Raw genomic sequence first — 10724 nt, forward strand, 5'->3', positions numbered from 1 at the left:
GCTGAGATCTGAGCAGGAAGGAAAAAACTAGGCATTGTGAGGGGGTGTGGGGAGGAGGGGGCCAAGAGATTTCCAAGCAGAGAGAACTATTTGTGCAAAGACCTTGGGCAGGAAGAGGCTTTGCATATTAGAGGAAGTGAAAGCATGTCTGCTGGGTTAAGGTCAAAATTAGTGAGACTAGAGTGAGAGATGATGCTGAAAGGCAGACCAAGGTCAGACTGCACACAATCTTGTATCCTGAGAAAGCTATTTCAGAAGATGAGGCAAAAGAATGGATGGTGGTGGAGGTGGAAATGTAGACAAGTGGGCACATGCAAGACATATTTCAAAAGAGGTATAGTAGAGGAGAGTTGTGATGGACTGGATAAAAGAAGGGGGCAGGAGGTGCCAGGTGCTGTCCTGGTTCTGACTCACCAAAGACAGGACTTCCTTTCTCACGGTGATCTGAAGTTCTGAACCACTAGGCCTCATTGCTTTTATTTTCAGCGTGATAACTGGAGAGCTGGCTGCTCAGGAACACATCATAATTTTGTGTCTGTTCTTTAAAATGGAAGCTCATATTTGGAGAGTGAAGAGGCAGAGGAGAAAATGAGCAGGCAGAGACCAGGTGGGAGGTGGAATGGGAGGAAGAGAGTCTCCCGGAAGGAGGCAGGGAAGACAGGGAGATTGGAGGAGTGGATTCAGGGACCATTACAGGAGGAAAGAGAGGCTGGGGATGGGGACAGTGAGATGGAAGGATCTTGGGATATTAAAGCTTGAAAATTTTTAGCCAACCCAGTCCAGTCCTGTCAATGTAGAGCTGAGACAATTAGGGCTTATGTGAATATTTTATTTGTTTATTTGGCCGTGTGCATTGGATCCTACTTGCAGCACATTGGGTCTTGTGATGTGGGATCTTTCATTGCAGTGCAAGGATTCTCTAGTTGTGTCTTGTGGGCTCCCGAGCTCGTGTGATTCATTCAGCAGTTGTGGCATGAGGGCTTGTCCCCCTGAGGTAGGGGATAGATGACCTCCCCCTACCTGCCAGGGTAAAGTGATTGGAGATTCATTCCTTGTGAATTGAAACTCCAAGACAAGAATAGCAGGTGTTTTGCCGAAAGTTTTCACTTTCGTCTAAGGTTCAAAGAATTTGTTAACAAAATCAGCCACTCTTTTTTTTTTTTTTAAATTTTATTTTATTTTTAAACTTTACAATATTGTATTAGTTTTGCCAAATACTTTTATATACAAATAAGTAATACAAATATTTATCAGAGAATTATCTAGCTAATTTTCAATATACTAAATTAAGAGAAAACAGAAATAGAAACAGTAGAGGATACATCACCAAATTGGGTTTTGACCAACATCCAGACTCAAACAGTGCCGGGAAGTCCCATGACACAGCACATCTGGAATCCCAATTGGGAAAAGGTCCCAGGCAAAGAGTTTCCTCCATGGGTGAGACTTCAAAGACTGCAGCTCAGGGCTCCTGTTTATAATCCCAGGATGCAGACTGATATCATCATCAATCTGTAAACAAATTGCAGCTCTGATTTCACGTTAATGCTGTTTGTTTCATCATGTAAAACTTGGAATTGTTGTTAAGCCTGGGGCTTGATTGGCCAGGCCCCCTTCAGGGGCTCAAAAATCTCAAGATTACTCCCCCATTTTATCTATGGTGCTGCAAGACTTGCACTCACAGCAGGCAGTCACTTCCAGTCACTTCCAGACATACCTAGTTAGGGCAGTGTCCAGGCAGGTTAGAAGCAAGGTCAAAGGCCTGCTCTGCTTTGTCTCTGAAACCTAACGCAGTTCAGTTCAGTTCAGTCCAGTCGTGTCCGACTCTTTGCAACACCATGGACTGCAGCACGCCAGGCCTCCCTGTCCATCAACAATTCCCAGAGTTTACTCAAACTCATGTCCATCGAGTCGAGGATGCCATCCAACCATCTTATCCTCTGTTGTCCCCTTCTCCTCCTGCCTTCAATCTTTCCCAGCATCAGGGTCTTTTGTAATGAGTCAGTTCTTTGCATCAGGTGGCCAAAGTATTGGAGTTTCAGCTTCAGCATCATTCCTTCCAAAGAAATCCCAGGGCTGATCTCCTTCAGAATGGACTGGTTGGATCTCCTTGCAGTCCAAGGGACTCTCAAGAGTCTTCTCCAACACCACAGTTCAAAAGCATCAATTTTTCGGCGCTCAGCCTTCTTCACAGTCCAACTCTCACATCCATATATGACTACTGGAAAAACCATAACCTTGACTAGATGAACCTTTGTTTGCAAAGTAATGTCTCTGCTTTTGAATATGCTCTCTAGGTTGGTCATAACTTTCCTTCCAAGGAGTAAGCGTCTTTTAATTTGATGGCTGCAGTCACCATCTGTAGTGATTTTGGAGCCCAGAAAAATAAAGTCTGACACTGTTTCCACTGTTTCCCCATCTATTTCCCATGAAGTGATGAGACCAGATGCCATGAGATCATTCGTTTTCTGAATGTTGAGCTTTAAGCCAACTTTTTTACTCTCCACTTTCACTTTCATCAAGAGGCTTTTGAGTTCCTCTTCACTTTCTGCCATAAGGGTGGTGTCATCTGCATATCTGAGGTTATTGAGATTTCTCCCGGCAATCTTGATTACAGCTTGTGTTTCTTCCAGTCCAGCGTTTCTCATGATGTACTCTGCATATAAGTTAAATAAACAGGGTGACAATATACAGCCTTGACGAACTCCTTTTCCTATTTGGAACCAGTCTGTTGTTCCATGTCCAGTTCTAACTGTTGCTTCCTGACCTGCATATAGGTTTCTCAAGAGGCAGATCAGGTGGTCTGGTATTCCCATGTCTTTCAGAATTTTCCACAGTTTCTTGTGATCCACGCAGTCAAAGGCTTTGACATAGTCAATAAAGCAGAAATACATGTTTTTCTGGAACTCTCTTGCTTTTTCCATGATCCAGTGGATGTTGGCAGTTTGATCTCTGGTTCCTCTGCCTTTTCTCAAACCAGCTTGAACATCAGGAAGTTCATGATTCACATATTGGTGAAGCCTGGCTTGGAGAATTTTGAGCATTACTTTACTAGCGTGTGAGATGAGTGCAACTGCGCGGTAGTTTGAGCATTCTTTGGCATTGCCTTTCTTTGGGATTGCAATGAAAACTGACCTTTTCCAGGCCTATGGCCACTGCTGAGGTTTCCAAATTTGCTGGCATATTGAGTGCAGCACTTTCACAGCATCATCTTTCAGGATTTGGAATAGCTCAACTGGAATTCTATCACCTCCACTAGCTTTGTTCCTAGTGATGCTTTCTAAGGCCCACTTGACTTCACATTCCAGGATGTCTGGCTCTAGGTCAGTGATCACACCATTGTGATTATTTGGGTCATGAAGATCTTTTTTGTACAGTTCTGTGTATTATTGCCATCTTCTTAATATCTTCTGCTTCTGTTAGGTCCATACAATTTCTGTCCTTTATCGCGCCCATCTTTGCATGAAATGTTCCTTTGGTATCTCTGATTTTCTTGAAGAGATCTCTAGTCTTTCCCATTCTGTTGTTTTCCTCTATTTCTTTGCATTGATCGCTGAAGAAGGCTTTCTTATCTCTTCTGGATATTCTTTGGAACTTTGCATTCAGATGTTTATGTCTTTCCTTTTCTCCTTTGCTTTTCGCTTCTCTTCTTTTCACAGCTATTTGTAAGGCCTCCCCAGTCAGCCATTTGCTTTTTTGCATTTCTTTTCCATGGGGATGGTCTTGATCCCTGTCTCCTGTACAATGTAATGAACCTCATTCCATAGCTCATCAGGCACTCTATCTATCAGATCTAGGCCCTTAAATCTATTTCTAACTTCCACTGTATAATTGTAAGGGATTTGATTTAGGTCATACCTGAATGGTCTAGTGGTTTTCCATAATTTCTTCAATTTAAGTCTGAATTTGGCAATAAGGAGTTCATGGTCTGAGCCACAGTTAGCTCCTGGTCTTGTTTTTGCTGACTGTATAGACCGTCTCCATCTTTGGCTGCAAAGAATATAATCAATCTGTTTTCGGTATTGACCATCTGGTGATGTCCATGTATAGAGTCTTCTCTTGTGTTGTTGGAAGAGGGTGTTTGTTATGACCAGTGCATTTTCTTGGCAAAACTCTATTAGTCTTTGCCCTGCTTCATTCTGTATTCCAAGGCCAAATTTGCCTGTTACTCCAGGTGTTTCTTGACTTCCTACTTTTGCATTCCATTCCCCTATAATGAAAAGGACATCTTTTATGTGTGTTAGTTCTAAAAGGTTTTGTAGGTCTTCATAGAACAGTTCAACTTCAGCTTCTTAAGGGTTACTGGTTAGGGCATAGATTTGGATTACTGTGATATTGAATGGTTTGCCTTGGAAATGAACAGAGATCATTCTGTCGTTTTTGAGATTGCATCCAAGTACTGCCTTTTGGAGTCTTTTGTTGACCATGATGGCTACTCCATTTCTTCTGAGGGATTCCTGCCCGCAGTAGTAGATATAATGGTCATCTGAGTTAAATTCACCCATTCTAGTCCATTTCAGTTTGCTGATTTCTAGAATGTCGACATTCACTTTTGCCATCTCTTGTTTGACCACTTGCAATTTGCCTTGATTCACGGACGTGACATTCCAGGTTCCTATGCAATATTGCTCTTTACAGCATCGGACCTTGCTTCTATCACCAGTCACATCCACAGCTGGGTATTCTTTTTGCTTTGGCTCCATCCCTTCATTCTTTCTGGAGTTATTTCTCTACTGATCTCCAGTAGCATATTGGGCACCTACTGACCTGGGGAGTTTCTCTTTCAGTATCCTATCATTTTGCCTTTTCATACTGTTCATGGGGTTCTCAAGGCAAGAATACTGAAGCGGTTTGCCATTCCCTTCTCCAGTGGACCACATTCTGTCAGATCTCTCCACCATGACCCACCCGTCTTGGTTTGCCCCACGGGCTTGGCTTAGTTTCATTGAGTTAGACAAGGCTGTGGTCCTAGTGTGATTAGATTGACTAGTTTTCTGTGAGTATGGTTTCAGTGTGTCTGCCCTCTGATGCCCTCTTGCAACACCTACTGTCTTACTTGGGTTTCTCTTACCTTGGGCGTGGGGTGTCTCTTCAAGGCTGGTCCAGCAAAGCACAGCCAATACTCCTTACCTTGGACAAAGGGTATCTCCTCACCACCGTCCTTCCTGACCTTCAGCGCGGGATAGCTCCTCTAGGCCCTCTTGTGCCTGTGCAGCCACGGCATGGGGTTGCTCCTCCTGGCCGCTGCCCCTGGCCTCGGGCTTAGGGGGGGTGGGGTAGCTCTTCCCGGCCGCTGCCCCTGACCTCGGACGCGGGGTATCTCCTCTCAGCCGCCCCCCCTCTCCCCCGAACTCGGACGTGGGGTAGCTCCTCTTGGCCAGTCTAAACTTTGTTTTAAAAAACATGGTAGACGTTATACCATAGATACAACTTTATGTCCTGTTTTTAAATCTTAAATAGTAGTTGTAAAGTTTTTTCCACATACTATCTGTAACTCTACGTTGGAAAAAGAGATTTAGACAAGCCAGTTGTTAGAAACATGATACTTAAGTGAGTGGCTGTGACCACGGCTCTTTGCAGCTCAGATACCTAATGAGAGGGACCATCTGGCAGATGAAAAAGGGATCCCTGGACTGGAGGAGGGTTAGAAGCAAGTCCCAGGAGAGTCAGAATGGGAGTCCTTCCTGTCTCCAGGCTTAAGAATTGGCCAGCCACAGGGTCAAATTCAGGACCTTTTTGGCAGTCCCGGAAACCCGGGGTGTGTGGGCGGGCGTTGCGGAAGGACCGAGGGGCGGGGGGCGGAGATTCGAGGTCCGAGAGCAGAGCTAGGAAGTGGGGGTGCTGGCTGTTTCTGTTCTTCTGGGGGCTTCCCCAGATTTGGGGGAGTTTGGGGGATGAGTGGAACCGGGGATTCCCGGAAGAGGTCGGCGAGAGGGAGCCGAGCAGGGAAAGGGGAGGACGCTCCCGGCGGGCGGGCGCAGACTGATGCACCTCGGAAAGCCGGGAGCTTGATCCAGCAGCTCGAGAACCTGCTACTCCCTGCCTCCAGCTGCTTGGCCCCTGGAGACCGAGCTCGATTCAGAGCCAGCAGACATCACCCTTTCTTCCCAAACCTAACTGTTTCTTTCTTTCTTTTTTTTTTCCTTTTCCCTTCTGTGCTCTCCCTCCCGTTTCCCCGGCTCCTCGGATCTGTATTCTCTCCAGACCCGCAAACGCCTTTCTCCTTCCACGGCCTCCAGATCTCCTCCTTGGCCAACAGCAGCTGGACACGCACGGACTGCCTGGGGTGGCTGGGGGAGCTGCAGCCCTATACTTGGCGCAATGAGTCGGACACCATCCGCTTCCTGAAGCCTTGGTCTCGGGGCACATTCAGCGACCAGCAGTGGGAGCAGCTGCAGCATACGTTTCAGGTTTATCGCAGCAGCTTCACAAAGGTCCTCTGGGAATTCGTCAAAAGGCTGCACGCCGAATGTGAGCTGAGGGATGGGATTGCAGAGGGGACAGTGGATTCTGAAGCCCAACCGGGAGGTTCTGGCCCCACGTGATTGTCTCCTCTCTCCCTTTTGAGTCCCACTTCTGCCTGAGAGGTCCCAGCTTGAGTCCTCAAAATACCCCTTGTTCATCCCGCTGCAGGTCATCCATTCTCATTTACATGAACTTTGGGGTCCCTAGTATAACCCTCACACCAATTTCTTCAACTCCTTTCAGTCTTCATAGATTTCTTTCCATTCCTCTCCTCAGTACCTCTTGAGATCCAGGGATCTGCAGGATGTGAGTTGCTTCAGGGGAACACCTCAGAAAGCTTCTTACGTGCAGCATTTCAAGGAAGGGATGTCCTGAGTTTCCAAGGAATGTCTTGGGTGTCAGCCCCAGATGCCCCGCCTTGGGTCCAGGAGGTCTGCAAGGTGATCAATCTGGACCAAGGGACCAAGGAAACAGTGCACTGGCTCCTCCATGACATCTGTCCCGAGTTGGTCAGAGGCCTCTTGCAGACCGGGAAGTCCGAGCTGGAGAAGCAAGGTCAGCCTGCCTTTGTCACCTCCTGCCCTCCACTCCACTCTGGGGCTCCATCTGGGGTTTTCATTCCAGGGTTCACATCCTTTTAAGCATCACGGGAAGAGGAGGGGATGGATAAGGTGTGAGGGTATTTAAACTCTCAACAGACATTAACTAGGTACCTTTTGGGTTCCATGAATTGAATTAAATAAACCCTGGGGGTCAGTCAGGATCTGTGCTTGAGGAGGGAGAGAAGCAGATGAACAGTTAAAGCAGTGTCCTGCTGGCTCAGATGGTAAAGAGTCTGCCCACAATGCAGGAGACCCGGGTTTGACCCCTGAGTTGTGAAGATGCCCTGGAGAAGGAAATGGCAACCCCCTCTAGTACTCTTGCCTGAAAAATTCCGTGTACAGAGGAGCCTGGTGGGCTACTGTCCAAGGGTTGCAAAGAGTCAGGCATGACTGGGTGACTAACACTTAGAAACTTGCTACGTATGTTACAGCTGAACACAGGGTGCTCTGGGAGTACAGAGTAGGGGCATTTATCGGAGACTGGACCAGGGAAGGGAATGGGGATCGGGGAAGGCTTTCCCAGAGAAGCTAATTCAAATGGATTGAAACGGTGGGAGTTCATCTCCAGAGGTAGAATTATAGGACTGATGAGCCTGCTGTGAAGTCCAGAGCCTCTGATGTGGAGTCTTCACTCTAAGATGTCTCATTCTGCTATCGAATACAGTGAAGCCGGAGGCTTGGCTGTCCAGTGGCCCCAGTCCTGGGCCTGGCCATCTGCTGCTGGTGTGCCATGTCTCAGGATTCTACCCAAAACCTGTGCGGGTGATGTGGATGAGGGGCGAGCAGGAGGAGCCTGGCACTCGGCAAGGAGACGTCATGCCCAATGCCGACTCGACTTGGTATCTGCGAGTAACCCTGGATGTGGCGGCTGGGGAGGCAGCTGGCCTGAGTTGCCGAGTGAAGCACAGCAGTCTAGGAGACCAGGACATCATCCTGTACTGGGGTGAGAAGGAACTGGGGCTCAGCTGGGGATGGGAAGAGGTGGTCCTCAAGCACAGAGGGAGGGCCTAGGGAAGGGGAGGGAAATGACACACCTTGGATGGAGGAAATGAAGCCCCAGCCAGGAGTGATAGAAGGAGGGGATTCTCAAAGGGGAGTAACAAAGATCTGAACTCAACAAGGATTGAGACAAGGTATTCCCTATTCAGGAAAGAACAGACTAAAATCCCCTCAGATCCAGAAATAGGTGGCAAGTGCAGAATGCTAGGAAGATTTGTTCCCCAGAGGAGGCAACTGGGGACATTGAAAGACAGGGTAAAAAAGATAGCTGAGGTTTGTTGAGTGCTTTCTCGGTGTGAGCTGAACACTCTGCGTACAGCAGAGGATGTATGAACAATCATCCCAGCTCTCCTTTGAGCAGGTACTATTGTTTTCATGTTACAGATGAGAAATTGAGGCGAAGCCAGGTCAGCCTGTCTGAGTCTCATCATTAGAAAGTGGAAAAGCTGGATTTAGACTCAGGTTTGGACTAGCTGTGAAACTAGTGCCTTGCTCCATATGAGTACGAGCATATGCTGAAGTGAACCGAATTGTAGATGTCCAGACCCCAAGAAAAGATGGGGCGTCTAAAAACTTCAGAGGAATACAAGTGGGCACATTAAACAGGACAAGAAATAAGCATCTGGCATGCTCACATGTGCTTATAGTAGGGGATATATGCAGATTCCCAGACTGAGACACATCCTGTGTCCCCCACACAGATGGGAACCGTGTCTCCAGGGGCTTGATTGTTGCCCTGGTACTACTGGTGTTCGTCCTTCTGTTTGTTGGAGGCTTAGTCTTCTGGTTTAGGAAGCACCGGTAAGTCTCTCCTTTCCATCTCCTCCCTACCTCAACCCCTCTGCCCAGGTTTTCTCCTCTTCCCTTTTCCTTAATGGTCTCTGTTTTCTCTCACAGCCGCTATCAAGATATCCCGTGACTCTTCTCACCACATCCATCTGTCTGGACTTCAGGATCTCAGGGCTTTAGCCCTCAGAATTTGAGGGTTACCTTGAAGAAGCGGAGAACAGGCAGCTCTTGTCACACATTTTGAACATTTTATCTAAGAAGTTTTAAGTATGTTTTTTTTTCTTTTAGTATACTGCAAGTGTATATGTCCAAATAGTTCTGTAAAAAACAGAAGTGCAAACTCAGATACCTCTCAGGGACAAGCAGATAAAGGCTGCAATGTAACTGTGTGGTCATTATTTGAATGATGGAATATGCAGTCAACTGGAAGATCCTTTTCCTGTTCCAAGGAAGCAAGTGCAACTGTTCCTTGTGAAGTATAAAGTAAGACTTTGGCTTGGCTGTAACCCACCTTTTTTTCAAGAAAAACAGGTCTAGCATTATATGTGAACAAGCCTATTTTAATGTGTTGATAGAAAACTTTACAATATGTGGGGTGTTGTTGTTCAGTGGCTCAGTCGTGTCTGACTCTTTGCGACCCTATCTGTTCACTTCAGTTGCTCAGCATACCAGGCTTCCCTGTGCTTCGCCATCTTCTGGAGCTTACTCAAACTCATGTCCATTGAGTCAGTGAAGCCATCCAGCCATCTCATCCTCTGTCGTCCCCTTCTCCTCCCGCCTTCAATCTTCCCTCGCATCAGGGTTTTTTCTAACGAGTCAGCCAAAATATTGGAGCTGCACCTTCGGCATCAGTCCTTCCAATGAATATTTCGGGTTGATTTCCTTTAGGATTGACTGGTTTGATGTCTTTGCAGTTCAAGGGACTCTCAAGGGTCTCCCCCAACACCACAGTTCAAAACATCAATTCTTCGGCACTTACCCTTCTTTATGGTCCAACTCTCACATTCATACATGACTACTGGAAAAACCATAGCTTCGACTAGATGGACCTCTGTTGGCGAAGTAACGTGCTTACTTTTTAATATGCTGTCTAGGTTTGTCAGATATTTCTTCCAAAGAGCAAGCATCTTTTGATTTCATGGCTGCAGTAACCATCTGCAGTGATTCTGTGTGGGAACCATGTTTTACTGATTTCTCAGAGATGTCTCCTGGAATTGAATACTCATTCCCTCTTCCTTGCTTGCTCTCTGCCACCCTTAATTTAGACATTCTGACTGACACCTCAGTGTCAGCTAGATGCTGTTCTGTACACAGAACAAACCCCCTTGTCTTCAAAGACCTTTCCTTACAACTCTTATATCATTACCTCCAGACCTCCAGGAGGAAGCCTCTTTGATCCCTGAATTCTAGTCTCTGTCTTACTTTCCTGTGCTTAGTTAAAGATTACAAGATAAGTTACCAATAAAATATGTGCTCTGTAGGTTCTTGGGAAGTTGCTTCTCTGAACGCTCTCCCTGTGCTGTCTGTCATAATACTGTGTGTTTGTATTATTCAGTGCGAAACCACCACAATTTTGGAACCCAAGAAAATAAAGTCTGCTGCCTTTTCCACTGTTTCCTCATCTATTTGCCATGAAATAATGGGACCGGATGCCATGCTCTTTGTTTTTTGAATGCTGAGTTTTAAATCAGCTTTTCTGGGGTTGTGGGATACTCCAAATACACCTCTGCTGGATGACCCTAGGCCTCCCAGTTTGTGTCTGTGGTATAAAAAGTTTGTCCTGAATGATACATTGAGAATTTCAGAACCTTCTCTGGTAGTTCAGATGGTAAGGAGTCTTCCTACAATGCAGGAGACCTGGGTTTGATC

General features: G+C 46.5%; 1 protein-coding gene across 2 annotated transcripts; it reads left to right on the forward strand.

Annotated features, from left to right (window-relative positions):
- The first annotated feature begins 5800 nt into the window (after nucleotides 1-5800).
- On the forward strand, nucleotides 5801-10463 carry LOC147376751 (antigen-presenting glycoprotein CD1d-like). Of its 2 annotated transcripts, XM_086393505.1 has the most exons (5): nucleotides 5801-6471; nucleotides 6742-7020; nucleotides 7732-8010; nucleotides 8768-8867; nucleotides 8964-10463. In XM_086393505.1, exons 1-5 carry the CDS (start codon nucleotides 5895-5897, stop codon nucleotides 8983-8985), a joined length of 1257 nt encoding a protein of 418 aa, XP_086249631.1. In that variant the 5' UTR covers nucleotides 5801-5894; the 3' UTR covers nucleotides 8986-10463. The 2 variants fall into 2 exon arrangements, with proteins under 2 accessions (XP_086249631.1, XP_086249632.1); XM_086393506.1 differs by lacking the exon at nucleotides 8768-8867.
- Nucleotides 10464-10724: the final 261 nt, after the last annotated feature.

This window comes from Bos grunniens, chromosome 3, assembly GCF_055505025.1.
Source record: "Bos grunniens cultivar Pamir isolate PY7600 chromosome 3, Bosgru_T2T1.0, whole genome shotgun sequence".
NCBI classification, from domain to species: Eukaryota; Metazoa; Chordata; class Mammalia; order Artiodactyla; family Bovidae; genus Bos; species Bos grunniens.

What these genes read in the sequence shown, in the direction of transcription:
- LOC147376751 (XM_086393505.1), top strand. Translation starts at nt 5,895, where the DNA reads ATGAGTGGAACCGGGGATTCCCGGAAGAGGTCGGCGAGAGGGAGCCGA. An exon ending in CAAAAGGCTGCACGCCGAAT is followed by an intron (nt 6,472 to 6,741) that starts GTGAGCTGAGGG and finishes TCCTCTCCTCAG; the next exon opens with TACCTCTTGAGATCCAGGGA. An exon ending in GGACATCATCCTGTACTGGG is followed by an intron (nt 8,011 to 8,767) that starts GTGAGAAGGAAC and finishes TCCCCCACACAG; the next exon opens with ATGGGAACCGTGTCTCCAGG.